Here is a 24388-nt window from a genome sequence, read left to right on the forward strand (position 1 = left end):
TATCCCCATAATATTCTTCAGTCTTCTTCTTTCCGTTACACGACCAACATCGACTTGCCGATGACTCTGTCGTGGTTCATGCATGCTGGGTATTTTCGTGTCTCCATAACCCACCGAACACTGACATGGATTACAGGATCTTTAACGTGCGTATTTGATCTTCTGCGTGCGTATACACACGAAGGGGGTTCAGGCACTAACAGGTCTGCACATATGTTGACCTGGGCGATCGGAAAGATCTCCACCCTTTACCCACCAGGCGCCGTTACCGTGATTCGAACCCGGGACCCTCAGACTGAAAGTCCAACGCTTAAACCACTTGGTTATTAACACTATAACTGAACCAATAAAACTGAACATTTTATTCAAGTAAGTTCCTGGGACTGGACCCACCTTCCTTTTCTAGCCAGCCAGGCTAGTACGGACAGTGGAGTGACTGGCTCGGGATGCGCCCGGGCTCACTTCCGGCCGGCATGGCCGGCAAGGGATCTTTTCAAGTTTACTTCATTGACACAGTGGCAACACCCTATATCTCAGTTCGGATAGAAAACATTACCAATGGCGATCCCCACATGACAGTACCATTGCACAGCAACGCGATCCACACCACTAAATATGTAGAGTCTGGATTGATTCATTTGTCTCAAGGCCTGACTAAGCGCGTTGGGTCAGGCATCTGCTTGGCAGATGTGGTGTAGCGTATATGGATTTGTCCGAACGCAGTGACGCCTCCTTGAGCTACTGAAACTGAAACTGAAACTGATTCATTTGTATCACACTCTCTCGACTCCTCTCTCTCACAACCTCTCTCTCTCCCGGGCCTTCTATCACACACACACACACACACACACACACACACACACACACACACACACACACACACACACTCACACACACACACAAACACACACACACACACTCACACACACACACACACAAACACACACACACACACTGACACACACACTGACACACACACACACTCACACACACTCACACACACACACACACACACAAACACGCACAAACTCACACACACACACACACACACACACACACACACACACACACACACACACACACACACACACACACACTCACACACACACACACTCACACACCGCTGACACACTCCGGACCGTCACACACACACAAAGTGTTGAGCCCTGCCATTAGTAATGAAAGGTCATCAACTGAATAAATGGTATAAAATATTTATTTATTTATTTCATCAGCCAGTCATTTTACTTTTGAGGGAGAGACGAGAGAAGTGAACGGGAGGGAGGGCAGTTTCGGCCCCGGCGTGTTGAGCCGGGAAATCATAGTCACCTTTGCGCGTTCAGTGGAACTGACTGGCGAGAACACGAACTTAATTATTATTTGGAAACAAAACAAAACGGGAAAAAAAAAGTCTGGGGTGGAGGGTGTGTACAAGACCTAGGGTACGTGCCGAGGGCTGATTGTCACAGTGGCCGGGGGAACAATCTCGGTTGGGGGCTGACACAGGCAGACGACCGGTTTACCTGCGGACACACCCAGTCATGGCGCGAAGGGAGACGGAGTGGAAGACTGAAGACTGCGAACTGGGAGTTACTTCCACCTATCGTCCGATGAAATGACGAGGTGATGACAACCAGTCTACTTCTGTTCGCAGGTCTGGTTGTCAGTGAACACCCCAGAAAAAATATTTTTAAAAAGTTGTTTTTTTTTTCCAGCATGAACCCGATCCTCGCACCGTGGCGGCCGACATGACGCATTCTCCACTTTGTTTTGTGTTGTTGCTGGTAGCCGCCAGCTTTTTCCGGGAACGATCATCTGAGTGCATTGACTCTGGACTGATGGTCGACGATCGTCCTGTTTATTTCCCCAAACCTTGCGGAAGCTGCAAAGTGAAGGTTAGTTTTCACTGACAAAGACGTGGTCCGAACATGGATGAATGGAGCGTTGATATAAAGCGTTCACCGTTTTAGTTTCGTTTTCCCAATGCCAGTTAATCCGACTGAAGACTGGTGCATGCGTACCTGTTGGCCCTTATCCAAGAATGTAAATAAACATGTCCGTCTCACAGATCTAGGTTGTGAAGTCTATGTGATTACGAATGTGCAGTTTTTAACACAGGGGAGGAATTTCGCAATCACTGAAATCATCGTGGGATTGCACGTCTTGTCTTGCCAATAATCCTGTGGTGATCCCTTTTCAGGGCAACAATCCACAATAGGGGGGTGCGCTCTAGGTTACTGATGTGTGTGTACGACCGTTAAGCCCCCTAGTTCAGCCAGGGGAACCCGGGTTCCACACAGCATCTGTCCATCCCCCCCCCCCCAAAAAAAACCCACACAACAACAACAAAAAACACCCCCAAACAAAAAAACAACAAGCAAGCAAACAAACAAAAAAACCCCAGTCCTGTAGCAATACAGAGACTGAGGCTCGCAACTAGGCCTCAGCCCTGGTCTTGAAAGACTGAGGGGAAATGACTGAGGTAATAATGGTCTGGAATCTGGTTCCACAGGCAGACAGCTGAAGGGCAGAAGGAGTGCCTGTGGGAGTCAGTGCGGGAGAAGGGTACCTGTAGTTTTTCAGGGTGGCCTTGGACAGCTGTATTTGTCTGCACTAGAGTAACCTTCCCGGGGTGCCACCTCAACCAAACCACCCATCATCTTGTACATCACGGTGGCCTTGTCTGCAGTGTGGCGCAGTTTGAGGGGGTCGAGATCTAGCCTGGTGATAATCCATATGTGTTGCACGCTATAGTATAGTTTGCACGCTTGCTTGCATTCAAGTTGCTTTTAAACACGCATGATCAAACATTTTAATTAACATTTACATAAAGATTGAATCACTAGACCTATGCGCAGATTGCACACTCAAATCGCACAATTTATGTACTGTACTGGGTAATCTTTCTTAATACTTTGTGCTGTGTCTCCATCTACAGTCTACTTAGTACTCTCTCTCTCTCCTATCTCTCTCTCTTTCTGTCACACACACACATACATGAATACATCCATCCATACATACATACATATATACATATACGTACATACATGCAAGCACACAAACATACACACACAAACATATATATATATATATACATACATACATGCAAGCACACATACACACATACACACACACACACACACACACACATAGCAATGCACACGAATGCATTTACCTGCATACACACACACACACACACACACACACATTTTCTCTCTCTCTCTCACACACACGCATGCATGCTTGGGTGGTGCTGATTTTCCTTGAGTTCAGATGCTGAACTGCCAATACACTGTCCAGATGAGGGTCTGGGTTCGAATCCTAATCATGCCCTTTCTCCCAAGTTTGACTGGAAAATTAAAATGAGCGTCAAGTCATCCTGATTAGACAAGAAATCGAGGTCCCATGTATACTAAAGCGTTGTCCTCTGGCAGAGTTCTGTGTTAGGTACACAATTATTCATGCATGCATTCAAGGCCTAATTGGGTTGAGCTGCTGTTAGGCATCTTACCTAGCAGATGTGGCCTAGCGTGTATGGGTTTATCTGAACGCATTGATGCCTTCTTGAGAAATTGAAACTGTCTTTTTTTTTTTTTTTAACTGTTGCAGAGTGCAAGTGGTGCATCAACCAATGGATTCAAGTGTGACATAGGAAATCAAAAGCACAGTCATCCAGGTAAGTATGTGTGGTGTTACTTATGAAACTGGAAGATCCATGCGCTGTTTTCATTTGAATGTCTGTGGTAGGCACTCAAGGCCTCTCCAGCATGTTTGGTTCATGCGCAGGTCAGGAAACTGCTTTTCAAAAAATGGAACAAATGTAACCCCCGAAAACAGAGTATGGCTGCCTATATGGTGGGGTTAAAAATGGTCATACACGTAAAAGCTCACCAGTGTACATATGAGTGAATGTGGGAGTTGCAGCCCAAAAACGAAGAAGATGAAGAAGAAGAAGAAACAAATGTATTTTTTTATACACATATTTATGTGATGTAGCATATATATATATATGTGTGTGTGTGTGTGTGTGTGTGTGTGTGTGTGTGTGTGTGTGAAAGATTATATATATATATATGTGTGTGTGTGTGTGTGTGTGAAGGTATGTTGGTGCAAATGTATATGTGTGGGGGTGGGTGGGAGTGTAGGTGAGACAGAAAGAGAGAGACAGTGTGTGTATGTGTGTGTGTGTGGGGGGGGGGGGATAAAGAGAGAGAGAGAGAGAGAGAGAGAGCGCTTGTGCATGTGGGTGTGAACACTTACACGTCTTTGGAGCGGGTGAATGAAATCAAAATGTGACTATACAAGCGTACTTGGGGTAGGGGTATGAGGTGGGGGAATTTGAATGGGCGTCTGTGTGCATGCATGGATATATGTAGGGGGTGGGTGGGGGATACACATCTGTGAGTATGTGTGTGTGTTAAAACATTTTTTGAGATATTGATATTGTTGAAATTTGGTAAATTGATTTGTTAAATATGTTGTTCTTTTTAAATTCATATCATTGGTGTTTTATTTCTTTTCTCAATTTTGATTTTCTGTGCGTTGCTCAGTTAATATTTATTCAAATGGTTGCGAAAATGTCTGTACAACAAAAAGTTAATCTGACAGTAAAAGGTTTCAGTCAGTCAGTCAGTCAGTCAGTGTGTGTGTGTGTGTGTGTGTGTGTGTGTGTGTGTGTGTGTGTGTGTGTGTGTGTTTGGATCAGTCTGCATGCTTTGACACCTTGAAACGAAAACTGTTAACAAAAGGTGGGCACATGGGACTGCGAGCCCTATGAACATATATGTGTGCACACATTCACACACACACACACACACACACACACACACTGCACACACACTGCACACTTGTGCACAAACACACACACTCACACACACACACACACACACACACACACACACACACATTTTACTGTCACAGACATACACACACATTGAACACACAGAAACATCATGCAGTATAATTGTTTGTGTGCTGCATCAATTCATGTAGTATGAATTGTGTTCTGCATCAGTTCATGTAGTATTAATTGTGTTCTGCATCAGTTCATGTAGTATTAATTGTGTGCTGCATCAGTTCATGTAGTATTAATTGTGTGCTGCATCAATTCATGTAGTATTAATTGTGTGCTGCATCAATTCATGTAGTATGAATTGTGTGCTGCATCAATTCATGTAGTATTAATTGTGTGCTGCATCAATTCATGTAGTATGAATTGTGTTCTGCATCAGTTCATGTAGTATGAATTGTGTTCTGCATCAGTTCATGTAGTATGAATTGTGTGCTGCATCACTTCATGTAGTATGAATTGTGTGCGGCATCAGTTCATGTAGTATGAATTGTGTTCTGCATCAGTTCATGTAGTATGAATTGTGTTCTGCATCACTTCATGTAGTATGAATTGTGTTCTGCATCAGTTCATGTAGTATGAATTGTGTTCTGCATCACTTCATGTAGTATGAATTGTGTGCGGCATCAGTTCATGTAGTATGAATTGTGTTCTGCATCAGTTCATGTAGTATGAATTGTGTGCTGCATCAGTTCATGTAGTATGAATTGTGTTCTGCATCAGTTCATGTAGTATGAATTGTGTTCTGCATCACTTCATGTAGTATTAATTGTGTGCTGCATCAATTCATGTAGTATGAATTGTGTTCTGCATCAGTTCATGTAGTATTAATTGTGTGCTGCATCAGTTCATGTAGTATGAATTGTGTTCTGCATCAGTTCATGTAGTATGAATTGTGTTCTGCATTAGTTCATGTAGTATGAATTGTGTTCTGCATCAGTTCATGTAGTATGAATTGTGTGCTGCATCACTTCATGTAGTATGAATTGTGTTCTGCATTAGTTCATGTAGTATGAATTGTGTTCTGCATTAGTTCATGTAGTATGAATTGTGTTCTGCATCAGTTCATGTAGTATGAATTGTGTGCTGCATCAGTTTAATTTTGTTGTTGCATCTATTCATACATTATGATTTTATTCTGTTTTAAATTGATTCAATACTGCATGGCCAATATTCCTTGTGACCCTGGTACACATATTCTATATTCTGTTCTATTCATGCAGTGTAAAGTTTTTCGTCATTGCGTTTATTCACGCAGTATAATTTAGGTGTTATATCAGTTCATGCAGATTTTTACTTTGAATGTGTTGTTGCATCAGTTCAAAGTTTGTTCATTGATTCATGCAGTATAATTTAGTTGTTGCATTGATTCATGCAGTATAATTTAGTTGTTGCATTGATTCATGCAGATCTTTTTCTTTCTTTTTAATGTATTGCATCAGTGCAAACAGTATAATTCTCTTATGTGTCGTGTGGAGTGTTGGCCTAGAGGTAACGCATCCACCTAGGAAGTGAGAGAATCTGGGCGCACCGGTTCAAATCCCGGCACAGTCACCAGCATTTTCTCTCCCTCCACGAGACCTTAAGTGGTGGTATGGACGCTAGTCATTCAGATGAGATGATAAACCGAGGTCCTGTGTGCAGCATGTACTTAGGGCACGTAAAAGAACCCACAGCAACAAAAGGGTTGTCCCTGGCAAAATTCTGTTGAAAAATTCACTTTGAAAGGAAAACAACAACCACGACAACAAAAAACTGCATGCAGGAAAAATACCCCCCCCAAAAATGGTAGCGCTCTCAGTGTAGTGACGCGCTCTCCCTGGGGAGAACAGCCCGTATTTCACACACAGAAATCTGTTGTGACAAAAATGAGAAAACAATACAATACAATACAATACAATACAACACAATACAACACAATACACAATACAATCAATACAATACAATACAATACAACACAACACAATACAATACAATACAATCAATACAGTACAATACAATACACAATACAATACACCACAACACAATACAATACAATCAGTACAATACAATACAATCAATACAGTACAATACAATACACAATACAATACAATAAATACAATACAACACAATACAATCAATACAATACAACACAATACAATCAATGCAATATAATACAACACAATGCAATACAACACAACACAATACAATACAATCAAATCAATACAATACAATACAATACAATATACAATACAATAAATACAATACAATACAACACAATACAATCAATACAATACAACACAATACAATCAATGCAATATAATACAACACAATACAATACAATCAATACAATACAATACAATACAATACACAATACAATACAATAAATACAATACAACACAAAACACAATACAATACAATACAATCAACACAACACAATACAACACAACACAACACAACACAACACAGCACAATACAATACAATACACAATACAATACAATACAATCAATACAATACAATACAATCAATACAACACAATACAATACAATACAATCAATACAATACAGTACAACACAGTACAATCAATACAATACAACATAATACAATACAACACAATACAACCAATACAATACAGTACAACACAGTACAATCAATACAATACAATACAACACAATACAATACAATACAATCAATACAATACAGTACAACACAGTACAACACAGTACAATCAATACAATACAATCAATACAATACAACACAATACAATACAATACAATCAATACAATACAATCAATACAATACAATACAATACAATACAATACAATACAATACAATACAAGCAGCACAGTCTTTTCTCGTTGCATCACTCAACAGATGCATGCAGGGACATCCATGCGACCCTGGTGTCAACAGCCTGGGGGAACAACAACCCGCCTGATTACCACCAGGTGTCTCATCAGGCCACGCTGGTGAATCTCAGCACCTTCAGCGTCTCCTGCGAGGAGATGCCAGACATTGATCCTGAAGTGTCGCTGGCCTTCACTGCCGGTCTTCCTGCTTGTGGTACGTACGTGACTGGGTCAATGAATCAAAAAAAAAAATCCATTTTCCAATTGTCAGTTAAACCTTAACAAGGTCTATAACCCACCCTTGCCCCCCCCCTCCCCCCCCCCCACACCCCCCCATGCCCACACACACTCTCAGTAAAATAATTAATCAGCCTGTTGTGCAAATTACCCTGTGTTTGTTAAGCACTTAGAGCTTGGTCTCCGATCAAGGATAGGGGCTATATAAGTATCCATATCAATAAAAAAAAAAAAAAATTTTTTAACCACAACAATGATGGAGTCTCCTGTCGATCCGACGGATGAGTAGGCAGGCAGGCTTATCTGTCGGTGTGTGTCCTCATTTGGGAGAAGAGGCCGATTCTGGATGCGCAGCACTTCCCACAGGTGTTGCAAGGGAAAACGTCTCCAGAAGTTGAGCCCTGCTTCCTTCGCTCACGCTTCTCCTTAATGGCCAGCATACTCTTGTTTTCAAACGTCTTTATGCCACTAGAGCACAGCATCCTCCAGCGAGAGCGGTCAAGGGCATCAGTATCAATAATACTAGTAATATTGATAATACTACTGCAATCACATAGCGCTTATAATTCTTTCACCACCATGTTTCTGTGTGAAAAACACTCTGCAGCGCCAAGTTTTTTTGTTTTTTTTTAGACCAGACGTTCTCAATTACTTGATTTGACTTGCTTCAGAACAACACAGTGAACTTGTTCACTTCAAACTCAGCCAAGGGGCGAAGGTACGTCACTCTCCTGTTGCATGGGAAAGTTGGCTACAGCTGTCTAACCCTTCTAACAATGTGAAAAACGGTCCTTTTAACTCCCTCAGTACGGCCAGTCCTCTCTTCTCCTCTACACAGACCCCTCGGATGTCCAGTGGGTGTCTGAATGACCCAACCTTTAGCTTCCGTCGTCAGAACTGTGGTATTCTTTGTCAACATTCACCTCTTCAGTATAAGAGCGTTCCGCTTGCAATATTTTGATGATGGTAATTGGGATGAAACGCTGTTAACGTCGTCTCTTTCGCCGTTCGTATGGAGAGAGTTATCACGACCAGACCAGCAGGCAGGGCAGTGGGGAAGATTCTGCCTGCCTGCCATAGGGTGCAGGTGTGTCTGCTCTGAAAGAAAACTCGTCTGCCTGCCTGCCTGCACTGGTAGACATGGCCACTAAAGGTTGAAAGTGCTCACAGAGCGAATAAACATTTTCGGGGATTGGGTTTGGTTTAAGCTCACCTCCAGGTCATTATAAAACAATACTTATCAATGGAGAAGGGGGGGGGGGGGGGGAGTTATGTGTGTGTGTGTGTGTAGCGGGGGATTATGTGTGTGTGTGTGTGTGTGTAGGAAAGTCATCAATGGGGCCTAAGGATGCTCTCATGGTGGAGTTCAACGCCAGGAACGACAGCAACCACAACTACTACGCCACTCACCCCATATGTCGCGCCTTCATCGTCGGGGGCAACAGCTTGCGTCACTTTCCTCCGAATGATTCTGTGAGTGCACAGCTTTTCTCTGTGTGTGTGTGTGTGTGTTTGGGAGGGGCTGGTTAGGGGGGAGATGGGGGGGGGGGGCGGTATGTGTGTGTGTATAAGGTAGGTGTGTGTGTGTGTGCATGTGTGGGATCGTGTGGCGGTGGGTATGTGTGTGTGTAGAAGGTATGTGTGTGTGTGTGTGTGTGTGTATGGTTCTGTGTGTGTGTGTGTGTGTGTGTGTGTGTGCTTGTGTCTCTGTGAGTGTGCGTATGGCTCTGTGTGTGTGTGTGTGTGAGGGGGGGGGATATGTGTTTGCATGGCTGTGTGTACATGTGTGTGTGTGTGTATAAGGTGTGTGTGTGTGTGGCGGTATGTGTATGTTTGTATTTTTGCATGTGTGTGTGGCTCTGTGTGTGTGTGTGTGTGTGTGTTTACAAATGGTCAAACGTCTCGTAGTCGTATACCCCTACCAGGGTACCAGTGAATTCAAATTGACCGTGTCCAGGGCTTGGCATGGGAAGTTGGGGGGCCCAGTCCTCTCCAGTCACTGCTTCTGACATTGCCCGACCCAAGTCAGGTACCCCCATTCACACCCTGGGTGGATTGAAGAAGTCAGGTACCCCCATTCACACCCTGGGTGGATTGAAGAAGTCAGGTACCCCCATTCACACCCTGGGTGGATTGAAGAAGTCAGGTACCCCCATTCACACCCTGGGTGGATTGAAGAAGTCAGGTACCCTCATTCAAACCCAGGGTAGATTGAAGAAGTCAGGTACCCATTCACAGCTGGGTAGATTGAAGAAGTCAGGTACCCCCATTCACACCCTGGGTAGATTGAAGAAGTCAGGTACCCCCATTCACACCTTGGGTAGATTGAAGAAGTCAGGTACCCCCATTCACACCCTGGGTAGATTGAAGAAGTCAGGTACCCCCATTCACACCCTGGGTAGATTGAAGAAGTCAGGTGCCCCCATTCACACCCTGGGTAGATTGAAGAAGTCAGGTACCCCCATTCACACCTTGGGTAGATTGAAGAAGTCAGGTACCCATTCACAGCTGAGTGGATTGAAGAAGTCAGGTACCCATTCACAGCTGGGTAGATTGAAGAAGTCAGGTACCCCCATTCACAGCCAGGGTAGATTGAAGAAGTCATGTACCTCCATTCACACCCTGGGTGGATTGAAGAAGTCAGGCACCCATTCACAGCTGGGTGGATTGAAGAAGTCAGGTACCCCCATTCACAGCTGGGTGGATTGAAGAAGTCAGGTACCCCCATTCACACCCTGGGTGGATTGAAGAAGTCAGGTACCCCCATTCACACCTTGGGTAGATTGAAGAAGTCATGTACCTCCATTCACACCCTGGGTGGATTGAAGAAGTCAGGCACCCATTCACAGTTGGGTGGATTGAAGAAGTCAGGTACCCCAATTCACACCCTGGGTGGATTGAAGAAGTCAGGTACCTCCATTCACACCCTGGGTGGGTTGAAGAAGTCAGGTACCCCCATTCACACCCTGGGTGGATTGAAGAAGTCAGGTACCCCCATTCACACCCCGGGTGGATTGAAGAAGTCATGTACCCATTTACACCTGCGTGGATTGAAGAAGTCAGGTACCCATTGACAGCTGAGTGGATTGAAGAAGTCAGTTACCCATTCACAGCTGGGTGGATTGAAGAAGTCAGGTACCCCCATTCACACCCTGGGTGGATTGAAGAAGTCAGGTACCCCCATTCACACCCTGGGTTGATTGAAGAAGTCAGGTACCCCTTCACACTCTGGGTGTATTGAAGAAGTCAGGTATCCCTTCACACCCTGGGTGGATTGAAGAAGTCGGGTACCCCCATTCACACCCTGGGTGGATTGAAGAAGTCAGGCACCCATTCACAGCTGGGTGGATTGAAGAAGTCAGGTACCCCCATTCACACCCTGGGTGGATTGAAGAAGTCAGGTACCCCCATTCACACCCTGGGTGGATTGAAGAAGTCAGGTACCCCCATTCACACCCTGGGTGGATTGAAGAAGTCAGGTACCCCCATTCACACCCTGGGTGGATTGCAGAAGTCATGTACCCATTTACACCTGCGTGGATTGAAGAAGTCAGGTACCCATTCACAGCTGGGTGGATTGAAGAAGTCAGTTACCCATTCACAGCTGGGTGGATTGAAGAAGTCAGGTACCCCTTCACACTCTGGGTGGATTGAAGAAGTCAGGTACCCCTTCATACCCTGGGTGGATTGAAGAAGTCAGGTACCCCTTCACACTCTGGGTGTATTGAAGAAGTCAGGTATCCCTTCACACCCTGGGTGGATTGAAGAAGTCAGGTACCCCCATTCACACCCTGGGTGGATTGAAGAAGTCAGGTACCCCCATTCACACCCTGGGTGGATTGAAGAAGTCAGGTACCCCTTCACACCCTGGGTGGATTGAAAAAGTCAGGTATCCCTTCACACCCTGGGTGGTTTGAAGAAGTCAGGTACCCCCATTCACACCCTGGGTGGATTGAAGAAGTCAGGTACCCCTTCACACCCTAGGTGGATTAAAAAAGTCATGTACCCATTTACACCTGCATGGATTGAAGAAGTCAGGTACCCATTCACACCCTGGGTGGATTGAAGAAGTCAGGTACCTCTTCACACCCTGGGTGGATTGAAGAAGTCAGGTACCCATTCACACCCTGGGTGGATTGAAGAAGTCAGGTACCCCCATTCTCACCCCGGGGGCAACAGCTTGCGTCACTTTCCTCCGAATGATTCTGTGAGTGCACAGCTTTTCTCTGTGTGTGTGAGTGTGTGTGTTTGGGAGGGGCTGGGTAGGGGGGAGATGGGGGCGGGGGGGGGCAGTATGTGTGTGTGTATAAGGTAGGTGTGTGTGTGTGTGTGTGTGTTCGTATGGCGGTGGGTATGTGTGTGTGTAGAAGGTAGGCGTGTGTGTGTGTATGTGTGTATGGTTCTGTGTGTGTGTGTGTGTGTGTGTGTGCGTGTGTCTGTGTGTGTGTGTGTGGGAGGGGAGGTGCGGGGGGGGGGGGGGGTATATATGTGCATGGCTGTGTGTGTGCATGTGTGTGTGTGTGTGTATAAGGTGTGTGCGTGTGGCGGTATGTGTATGTATGTGTGTGTGGCTGTGTGTGTGTGTGTGTGTGTGTGTGTGTGTGTGTGTGTTTACAAAAGGTCAGAGGTCCCATAGTCATATACCCCTACCAGGGTACCAGTGAATTCAAATTGACCGTGTCCAGGGCTTGGCATGGGAAGGTGGGGGGCCCAGTCCCTCCAGTCACTGCTTCTGACATTCCCCGACCCAAGTCAGGTACCCCCATTCACACCCTGGGTGGATTGAAGAAGTCAGGTACCCCCATTCACACCCTGGGTGGATTGAAGAAGTCAGGTACCCCCATTCACACCCTGGGTGGATTGAAGAAGTCAGGTACCCCCATTCACACCCTGGGTGGATTGAAGAAGTCAGGTACCCCATTTACACCCTGGGTGGATTGAAGAAGTCAGGTACCCCCATTCACACCCTGGGTGGATTGAAGAAGTCAGGTACCCCCATTCACACCCTGGGTAGATTGAAGAAATCAGGTACCCATTCACAACTGGGTGGATTGAAGAAGTCAGGTACCCCCATTCACACCCTGGGTGGATTGAAGAAGTCAGGTACCCCTTCACACTCTGGGTGGATTGAAGAAGTCAGGTACCCCTTCATACCCTGGGTGGATTGAAGTCAGGTACCCCCATTCACACCCCGGGTGGATTGAAGAAATCAGGTACCCCTTCACACCCTGGGTGGATTGAAGTCAGGTACCCCCATTCACACCCTGGGTGGATTGAAGAAGTCAGGTACCCCCGTTCACACCCTGGGTGGATTGAAGAAGTCAGGTACCCCCATTCACACCCTGGGTGGATTGAAGAAGTCAGGTACCCCCATTCACACCCCGGGTGGATTGAAGAAGATCAGAGTAGAGTGCCTTTCTCAAGGACGCAGCAAAGTGCCAAACACATGGCCTCGAACCCAGGTAGGTCACTGGCGAACGCCGGATCAGAAGTCAGTTTTTGGGGGATACAAAGTGTTAGTAAGTGTTGGTATAGACCCAGGTTTATTATTTTGCGCATAGTTTTGGCACAGATTCTTCTTGCGATGGCACAGATCCAGATCTCCTATGACTGCATAGGGGTCGGCCTGGAAGACGAGAGGAGCCCGGAGATGCATTACTTCCTGGCGTTCACCACCTTCCCCACGGGGGCTGTTGTAAACTACACTGTCGTCTTCCTCAGCGGTTAGTGTGGCGGATATGATGATAATGATGACAGTTACAGTTTGTATTTGTATTTGTATTTGTATTTCTTTTTATCACAACAGATTTCTCTGTGTGAAATTCGGGCTGCTCTCCCCCACAGGGAGAGCGCGTCGCTACACTACATCGCCCCCCCCATTTTGTTGTCGTTGTTTTTTTTCCTGCGTGCAGTTTTATTTTGTTTTTCCTATGGAAGTGGATTTTTCTACAGAATCTTGCCAGGAACAACCCTTTTGTTGCCGTGGGTTCAACATACTATGGACTACCAACATACGATGGACTGCCAACATACGATGGACTACCAACATACGATGGACTACCAACATACGATGGACTACCAACATACGATGGACTACCAACATACGATGGACTACCAACACACGATGGACTACCAACTAACATACGATGGACTACCAACATACGATGGACTACCAACTAACATACGATGGACTACCAACATACGATGGACTACCAACATACGATGGACTACCAACATACATACGATGGACTACCAACATACGATGGACTACCAACTAACATACGATGGACTACCAACATACGATGGACTACCAACATACATACGATGGACTACCAACATACGATGGACTACCAACCAACATACGATGGACTACCAACATACGATGGACTACCAACATACGATGGACTACCAATATATGATGGACTACCAACATACGATGGACTACCAACATACGATGGACTACCAACATATGATGGACTACCAACACACGATGGACTACCAACATACAATGGACTACCAACATACATACGATGGACTACCAACATACGATGGACTACCAACTAACATACGATGGACTACCAACATACGATGGACTACCGATGGACTACCAACATACGATGGACTACCAACATACGATGGACTACCAACATACGATGGACTACCGATGAACTACCAACATACGATGGACTACCAACATACGATGGACTACCAACATGGACTACCAACATACGATGGACTACCAACATATAAATCTGTATTATATGTTATGATGATGTTAATGATACATTTATATAGCACGTTTAAACCTCTCAAAGCACACAAAAAACATGTGCTCATTTTAATTTGAATAAAGGCAGGCCATTCCACGTCTATTTTCTTACAAATCCACATCTGTTTCTGCTGCGCATGTTAATAATGATAATGGTAATAATGATAACAGTACATTTATATAGCCCTTGCAAAGCCATCTCTCAAATCAAACATAAACGCGTACTTATTTCAACTTGAATTAAGGTACACCATTCCATGTCGGTTTTCTTACGAATCCACATCTGCTGCATGTGTTTGTACATGTCTGTTATCAGTGTGTATTCTAGTGTGCTTTGTGTTTGGCTTACAAGGTATTGAAAAACTCTTGGAGAGGTTTGAAAGCACAAATGAGGCAAAAACGACACTGAAAGACAGCTTCAGGAAAGCATGGCGCCAATGTCTGGACATCGAGACGGAAGACGAAAAGGACGGCATCCATGAGCTGGACAGAGCGGCACAAGTCACAATCTTCAGACTGCGAACGGGACACTGTCAGCTCCTCTCCCACCTCTTCCGTCTGAAGATATCAAATACTGACCAGTGCCCTTGTCAGTGGCACAGGCCCACAGACCCCCCTCCCATATCCTGCAGTCCTGCCCCACCTTCAATGCTCTGAGATGCCAGGCATGGCCCAGCCCTGTGGAGGAACTCCAGGAGAAACTGTGGGGACCGGTGGGGTTCCTGTGACGGACCACGGATTTCGCTGTCTTGACCGGACTGAAAATCAGTAACGTGGCCAGGGAACGTGGAAGAAGAAGAAGAAGAAGAAAGCACAAATAATTTATGACGGGCGCAATAGCCAGGTGGTTAAAGTGTTGGACTGTCAGTCTGAGGGTCCCGGGTTCGAATCACAGTGACGGTGCCTGGTGGGTAAAGGGTGGAGATTTTTACGATCTCCCAGGTCAACATATGTGCAGACCTGCTAGTGCCTGAACCTCCTTCATGTGTATATGCAAGCAGAAGATCAAATACGCATGTTAAAGATCCTGTAATCCATGTCAGCGTTCGGTGGGTTATGGAAACAAGAACATACCCAGCATGCACACCCCCGAAAACGGAGTATGGCTGCCTACATGGCGGGGTAAAAACGGTCATACACGTAAAAGCCCACTCGTGTGCATACGAGTGAACGTGGGAGTTGCAGCCCACGAATGCAGAAGAAGAAGAAGAAGACAAATAATTTATAAACATCATTATTATTAGTAGTAGTAGAATTGTTGTTGTTGTACTGCTGTTATCATTATCATTGCAACATTACAGACTGTTAGGCCATGACTTGTACCTTGTACCAGAGTGGATGGAGTTCAATTACCTACATGGCAGGGTAAAAATTGTCGTACTTTATTAAAATAAACCCACTCATCCGTACGCGTGAATACAGGAGTTGCAGGGAATAAATGCTGGAGAGAAAGAAAAATATGACGTTTTATTCCACAGTATAATGGAGGAGGAGGCTGAAAAGCAAGTGTGATCCTTAGCTTGTTGCCGTTTGTCTTGTGCTGAAGAAACATGCTATCACCAACAACCATCCACCTCAAGATCTAGTCATCAGCCCCATCCACATGAAATATGCAGCTTCTGTTCAAACGTGTGTGTGTGTGTGTGTGTGTGTGTGTGTGTGCATGTGTGTGTGTGTGTGTGTGTGTGTGTGTGAGATGCCAGTTGTTACGATTTCGCCATATTTTGTTTCGCTTGATGGCGGTTTGATCCGACATTACACCAATGTCAAAATTGTCCTGACGAGTTCATGTTCGACTGCATAGCTTGATCACATGCTTTTCCTGTTGTAACATTACCCAGACGCTCTAGACCTATCGATCACAAGGCCAGGGCCGTCACTGCTAACCTTGGTCTCGTGTGATGATGTTCAGCTAATCACATGTGTGTTTACATTGAAACGGCTTTGAGTTGACCAGTCAGCTTAATCGTTTGCCCTAACAAGAGAGAACGTGGCTAAATCAAGTTGTGTCTCAGTCAAACAGCGTCTGTGCCCGGTGGATTAACTCTCTCCATACGAACAGCGAAAGAGACGACGTTAACAGCGTTTCACCCCAATTACCATCATCAAAATATTACAAGCGGAAGGCTCTTACACTGAAGGGGTGAATGTTGACAAAGAATACCACAATTCTGACGACGGAAGCTAAAGGTTGGGTCATTGAGACACCCACTGGACATCCGAGGGGTCTGTGTAGAGGAGAAGAGAGGACTGGCCGTACTGAGGGAGTTAACCTGTGGAGTGCAAGGAAGGAACAAGTGGCTGGAAACAGAGAAAGTCAGCCATGGATTGCGATAGTGAGAAACAAGACCAACAAAGACCAGGGAAGCGACACAGTGCCACAGATGTGTCAGCTGTAAAGAAGCAGTGATGGGAACAGAAGTTTCGCCAAGCGTACACTGAAAAATATCTGTGCATCATGCCCTCTTCTTCTTCTTCTGCGTTCACTCATACATGCACATGAGTGGGCTTTTACGTGTATGACCATTTTTACCCCGCCATGTAGGCAGCCATACTCCGTTTTCCGGGGGTGTGCATGCTGGGTATGTTCTTGTTTCCATAACCCACCGAACGCTGACATGGATTACAGGATCTTTAACGTGCGTATTTGATCTTCTGCTTGCATGTAGCCTACACACGAAGGGGGTTCAGGCACTAGCAGGTCTGCACATATGTTGACCTGGGAGATCCGTAAAAATCTCCACCCTTTACCCACCAGGCGCCGTCACCGTGATTTGAACCCGGGACCCTCAGATTGACAGTCCAACGCTTTAACCACTCGGCTATTGTGCCTGTCCATCATGCCCTCCATTTTGGGGAACTCGCATGCTCGTCATATTGACTGTGTGCGAGTTTGACATTTCTATCAGCCACAGGGGGACTGACGATATCAACAGAAGTGCCAGGCATATTAGGCCCAAGTGTTTGTATGCCTTGTAGATGAAATGTACGTTTTGCTGATGTGGTTGGGAGTCTGTGTGTTCCTACCAAATTTTCCTGATTGTTCCTACAAACACTGGACGGGGGTTTGCGTCTCTGTTCTGCAGATGCATCAAGAGGGTCCATGCAGCTTGTGGCAGCCGCCTGGCTTTCAACACGGCGCATTCACGTCATCTTTGTTCCTGTTCAGACTGCGACAGATTATGTTGTGGAGGCCAAGGGTGAACAGTTCAACCATTCAGACGTGGTGAGAGACTCTTTTTGCGTTTCTGCCTGTATGGTTCCTCTCTGGTTTGTTGTGGAGGACAAAGGTGAACAGTTGTATAATTCAGATGTGGTAAGAGACTCTTGCGTTTCTGCTTATATTATCCCTTTCTGGAAACTACAGGGTTACAAAAAAAAAAGTTGCCATTCTGCAGTGTGATTTGCCTATATGGCCATTTAAAAAACAACAACTTTTTGTGTGGCTTTGAAGCATTTTTGATTCTGTTTTACAATTTTTTTTTTTTTTTTTTTTTTTTGTAATATGGGGATGATAAATTAAGTGGAATGGCTGTCTTTCACTGCACAGCCTAGTCTTATTTGCCTTAAGGAGTTTGGTTAACTCTTTTGCTGCCATAGGCAGTTTTAGTTGACCAGACAGTTCACCGCCTTAGTCGCCAGTAAGATGTCATGTTAACTCCTTAACCTCCATAGGCAACTTTTGTTGGACTAGACAGAGCACCGCCATAGTTTTTGTCAACATCGGGGGGTCATATGATAAGACCATTTTTCACATCGTAACAAAGGTTGACAGCAGCGGCCAGTTTCCCACCAACAGAACAGTGACTGACCTTTGCTCCCTGACCCAGTCTGAAGTGAACAAGTTCATTGCGTTGTTTTGACATGAACCGAAGCCTGTGACTAAAGAAGTAGTGCATACAATATTCGATTATTAATTTTTTTTTTTTTTTTGGTCCTAATCCCGCTTCCCCCATCCCGCCTCTCACACACACCCTTCCAATCTTATATTTTTTTCTTTCTCCAATCTCTTGACACTCACCCTCTCCATTTTAGATTTTGTACTTTATCTTTTCCACATTCTGTTCTCTCTCTCTCTGTGTCTGTCTGTCTCTCTCTTCCTTTCTTAGTCCCCTCCCCCTTGCCCCCACCCCACGCCCCCCCCTCCCTTCCACCTCAACCGCCCCCCCTTTTCATTCGAATATACAGAAATGTCGATTTCTAATTAATAATAACAATCATCATTATGATAGAAATGATAATAATCCAAATGATAATAATAATAATAATATCATTTATTTTCAGTCTAATATCATCATCTTAGATGAACAGACTGTAAATAAATAAACTAAGTGACTGAGAGCATCATATTTAAAATATCTGACGCTGGGGGAGGTGTTTTTCACACAGAAACTTGGTAGGGAAAGAGTTAAAAGGACCATTTATCACATTAAAAGGACCATTTATCACATTGTAACAAAGTTGTTTTTCACACAGAAACTTGGTAGGGAAAGAGTTAAAAGGACCATTTATCACATTAAAAGGACCATTTATCACATTGTAACAAAGCTTGACAGCTGCAGCCAGCAGTTTCCATGGGCAACAGAACAATGACTGACCTTGGTCGCCCCCCCCCCCCCCCCCCCCCCCAACCCCCCTCCCCATTTTGCCTCCAGACCAAGTTTGAAGTGAACAAGTCCATTATGTTGTTGTGTGACATGAATCTAACCGTGTGTGTGTGTGTGTGTGTGTGTGTGACTAAGAGCGTTGTGTCTAAAATATCTGGCCACCATGGATTATTTTTTCACTCAGAAACTTGTTGATGAAAGAGTTAAGATGGTAAGCCATCAACCGTGTTGTGCTGACAGGTTTTTGGACTCACTTGTGTAAACAGAGTGAGTCTATGTTTTAACCCGGTGTTCGGTTGTCTGTGTGTGTGTGTGTGTGTGTGTGTGTCCGTGGTAAACTTTAACATTGACATTTTCTCTGCAACTACTTTGTCGGTTGACACCAAATTTGGCATAAAAATAGGAAAAATTCAGTTCTTTCCAGTCATCTTGTTTAAAACAATATTGCACCTCTGGGATGGGCACAAAAAAAGAAAAAGAATGAAGCCTAATTATATGCAAACTGCATTCACTGTTATATTTATATTTTTTGTATTCTCTAAACTTGGCACTTTGACCTCTTATTCTGACACAACAACAAGAGGAGTCATTATTATCATTTTTTGTTCAAACAGGAACTTCTTTTGCTAAGCATGGAATTTTTATTTATTTTGCAAACGTTTTGGTGCAGAGGGGGTAAAAAAAGGGAAATTACTCTGTAATTAATGCTAGGGGACTTAATATATCACAAGTGAGTCTTGAAGGCCTTGCCTCTCTTGTTGTTTTTGTTTTTGTTTCCCATATGTGACAGGGTTTTGAGTTTGAACATGGTTTCATGTTTTATTTAGTTAAGCAAATCTGGCTTATGTGGTCAGCTGGACTGTAGTAGTAGTAGTAATAATAATAATGGACACTTATATAGCACACTATCCAGAAATCTGCTCTAGGTGCTTTACAAAAACGCTTTTGTTAACATAATACCTATGTTACATACACACACCAAAATGTGACTACACACACACACACACGCTGCATACATTTAACATACATGTGTATCTAACAGCTACCCTAACACATACGCACACATAGGCAGGCACAAACTTACATAAACACACGCACACACAATACACATTCATATACATGCATGTAGTTATGTACACACACATATGCATACACGCATAGTCAAGCACAGCTAACGCAAAGGAAGTGGACCTGCCACAATTGAACTTATTGCTGAGGGAAAAGGTGAGTTTTGAGACGAGATTTAAAAGATGCGAGGGAATCAGAATGACGGAGGTTATCAGGGAGTAGTGGTAGTAGTAATGGGACTGGCAAGTCATCTGCCTAGACCTCTCGGCCTTTTTCATGTCCCCGTCGAATCTTCATCTTCACTTCTTCCATTTTATTTTATTTATTTATTTTCTTCTATTGTCTCTTGTTGTTGGGTGGGGTACTCAAGTACTCTTCTACAAGAAACTTTGTTTTCATTTTTCATAATCAGAAATTTTTTTTCTTTTAAGATGATGTTGGTGTCAAGGAGATTTTTCAACGTGTTTGTATTTTGTGCAAGTTTAACTTGGGTTGGTAGTGCATTCCATATTTGTGTAAATTCGGTTAGCCAATGAATTTTTTTTTTCTAAGGTTGGTGTTGCAGTGGTCTAAACAAATTTTCTTGACTGCGTTCCTTGTACCATCATGATCCGACATTCTAAATGTTAACTCACTCGGGATAACAAGTTTTCTCCCTTGCTTTTCCCCACAGACGGCCCATTTGTAAGGGTTTGGGAAAAAAATACAAAAAATACAAAATACAGAGTAAGAAAATGAAACTTCTAGAACCGGTTTATTATGTGTTGAGCTATTACACATAAAAAAAAAAGAATCACATTTCTCATCTTATTTTTACAGTTTTGCCATATGTAGAAAATACTGCCAATTTTTCACCCCGAATCACCATACCCATGCTTGCTTTCTGCATTAAATTCGCTTTCTTCTTCGTCATCATCCACCTCTTCAATGTCGGACCCTTCAGTTTGTAGCATTTCAAGTACTTCGGCAACCCTAAAATGTCGCCGTCGCTGCCTTGTTCGCTTCACAACATTTTGAGAAGAGCCCGCTTTGCTAACAGGCTGGCACGCGAGCAGACGACCGGTCAGTGACTTTGTCAGCGTGTGTGCAAGACGGGCCACACATGGCAGGCTGACCAATCATACCATTCGATTGTGGAGTGACCCAGAATAGCGCACTCTGCTTGGCTAATCACAAAATCACGTGTACAGCGCGTGATGGATTTTTATTTCTTGAAAATGCTATTCCATTCCGTCGTCGGAAACCGAATACATTTTATGTAGGAATGCTCATGCATTCCTTCATCCGGAGAGAGTTAAAAGTGAGAGGAAAAGGCATGCATGTTATCTGGTTATCCACTGTTTGATTTTTTTCGTTGGTGTGCAGGTGTCATCGTCTTCACCATCTGTCGTGGTGAGAAACATCCCTCCAGAAACCAGCGTCGTCACTGTGAGTTTCTTTTTTAACAACATTTACTTCCTAGAATTTTTTGGGATTTAATAATGATAATGATGATATTGATACTAAATGCTTACACCTCTCAGACGGGGTGCTTGTAGCATTTAGAAAATAATACATTAAAAATAGAAGATTTTTTTAAGACATGTGTATATTGCTTTGTCTCTGTCTCTGTCTCTGTCTCTCTCTCTTGAACTGAACTGAACGTGGAAGTTGCAGCAGCCCACGAAGGAGGAAGAGGAAGAGGATTCAGACAGTGGAAGATTTTGGCATGCCTCCTGTCTTTACCCACGTTGGCAGTTTTCAGTCTCAGGGGGGTGGGGGGGTGGGGAGGGGGGGGTGTGTGTCGCTGCGTTCGGACAAATTCATATACGCTACACTACATCTAACTGGGTATATGCCTGACCAGCAGCATAACCCAGTGCACTTGGTTAAAGCCTTGAGTGCATGATTAACAAATAGTAAAGAGTGGTAACTCTCTCCATTACACAAGGTACACAACTTCAAGTCAGTGATGCTTACGCTACCGATTCAGCTAGCACACAGGTAAATAAAAGGTACACTGGAACAAACACAGACACTTCCTCAAAAAGGAAGTGCCGGGCCTGTCCTTATACCAATCATTTGACATGTGCACACAGCAGCAAAGACAGAAGAAATGTGCAAACACAGATTAGCTTTTTATTCAAGACTGGCATAGCCTCTTTAATCCTGAATAAGCCACACAGAACACATGGACAATACAGAACAAATACATGGTTGCCTCGGTAGTTTATCCACTGGAAATTATATAAATAATGAGGCCAGGAGATGATAATTATATCGTCTCCTGGCCTCATTATTTGTATAATTTCTTGAGTGCGTGCTTTTATATATTTGTGTACCTATCAAGAGTGGATTTCTTCTACAGAATTTTGCCAGAGGAGGACAACTCTCTCGTTGCCACAGGTTCTTTTTCAGTGTGAAACTCCGCATCTTCAACTCCAATGTGAAGTCAATTCTGCTGTACGGATGCGAGACATGGCGGACAACACAGACGATGCAGCAGAAGATTCAGACATTCTTCAACACCTGTCTGAGGCGCATCTACAAGATCCGGTAGCAGGAGAAGATCCGAAACAAAGATCTGTGGGAGTGAGTGGGACAGGAACCAGTGGCCAAGCAGATACTGCGGAGGAAGTGTGGCTGGATCGGACACACCCTCAGGAAGCCAGTGTCCTGCATCACACGCCAAGCCCTGACCTGGAACCCGCAGGGAAAGAGGAAGAGAGGCCGGCCTTGCAACAGCTGGAGGCGAGATACTGAGGCAGAGCTGAAGCAGTCAAGGGACCAACCGGACTGGATTGGCCAGAACAGCCCAGAACAGAGTGCGATGGCGAGGGGTCGTCGATGGCCTATGCTCCACCAGGAGCGATGGGCAAAATGAATGAAAGTGCGTGTTGCACCACGGGACCTCGGTTTATCATCTCATCCGAATCACTAGATGCTCACTTTGATTTTCCAGTAAAACTTGGGAGAAAAGGGTGAGAGCAAAGATTCGAACCCGCACCCTCATGTAACTGTCTGTCTATTACTGGCAGCTGAGCGTCTTAACCATTCTGCCACCTTCTTCATCCCTTGTGCAGGTGGCAGTGAGGCCCCGCTGTGGGTCAGGGCCATGCTCACCCATCCAGGTCACACTGCATGACAAGACTCAGCTGACCCGCCTGCCTGTAGAGAGGTGGCCTGGCGTTTCCTCTGTCCATCCTGGTATAGTGAACAAGCTGAGTGTTACAAATGTATTCGCTTGTGTGTGTGTGTGTTGGTGTGGGTGTGTGTGTCGGTGTGTGTGTGTGTGTGTGTGTGTGTGTGTCACACTGCATGACAAGACTCAGCTGACCCGCCTGCCTGTAGAGAGGTGGCCTGGCATTTCCTCTGTCCATCCTGGTATAGTGAACAAGCTGAGTGTTACGAATGTATTGGTGTGTGGGTGTGTGTGTGGGTGTGGGTGTGTGTGTGTGTATGTGTGTGAGTGTGGGTATATGTGTGTGTGTGTGTGTGTGTGTGTATGTGTGTGTGTGTGTGTGTGTGTGTGTATGTGTGTGTGTGAGTGTGTGTGAGTATGTGAGTGTGTGTGTGAGTGTGTGTGAGTATGTGAGTGTGCGTGTGTGAGTGAGTGTGTGCGTGCGTGTATGGTGTGTGTGTGTGTGTATGTGCGTGCGTGCGTGTGTGCATGTGTGTGTGTGTGTGTCTCTGTGTCCCTGTGTGTGTGTGTGTATGCGTGCGTGCGTGCGTGCGTGTGTGCATGTGTGTGTGTGTCTCTCTCTGTCCCTCTGTGTGTGTGTGTGTGTGTGTGTGTGTGTGTGTGTGTGTGTGACACTGCATGACAAGACTCAGCTGACCCGCCTGCCTGTAGAGAGGTGGCCTGGCGTTTCCTCTGTCCATCCTGGTATAGTGAACAAGCTGAGTGTTACGAATGTATTGGTGTGTGTGTGTGTGTGTGTGTGTGTGTGAGTGTGTGTGTGTGTCCCTGTGTGTGTGTGTGAGTGTGTGTGTGTGTCCCTGTGTGTGTGTGTGTGTGTGTGTGTGTGTGTGTGTGTGTGTGTGTGTGTC

The 24388-nt window shown here is 44.8% G+C and overlaps 1 protein-coding gene across 1 annotated transcript in view; it reads left to right on the top strand.

Moving 5' to 3' along the window:
• Positions 1-1422: 1422 nt before the first annotated feature.
• The window catches only part of LOC143299744 (uncharacterized), a 34108-nt gene continuing 11142 nt past the window's right edge, over positions 1423-24388 (top strand). Inside the window, exons 1-9 of the mRNA XM_076613127.1 lie at positions 1423-1623; positions 1716-1895; positions 3610-3676; positions 7704-7892; positions 9240-9388; positions 13509-13638; positions 17771-17910; positions 21725-21787; positions 23422-23545. Of these exons, the coding sequence (XP_076469242.1) occupies positions 1749-1895; positions 3610-3676; positions 7704-7892; positions 9240-9388; positions 13509-13638; positions 17771-17910; positions 21725-21787; positions 23422-23545 (1009 nt within the window). The 5' untranslated portion in view covers positions 1423-1623; positions 1716-1748. The remainder of the gene's footprint in view (positions 1624-1715; positions 1896-3609; positions 3677-7703; positions 7893-9239; positions 9389-13508; positions 13639-17770; positions 17911-21724; positions 21788-23421; positions 23546-24388) is intronic.

This window comes from Babylonia areolata, chromosome 25 (assembly GCF_041734735.1).
Source record: "Babylonia areolata isolate BAREFJ2019XMU chromosome 25, ASM4173473v1, whole genome shotgun sequence".
Taxonomy (NCBI): Eukaryota; Metazoa; Mollusca; class Gastropoda; order Neogastropoda; family Buccinidae; genus Babylonia; species Babylonia areolata.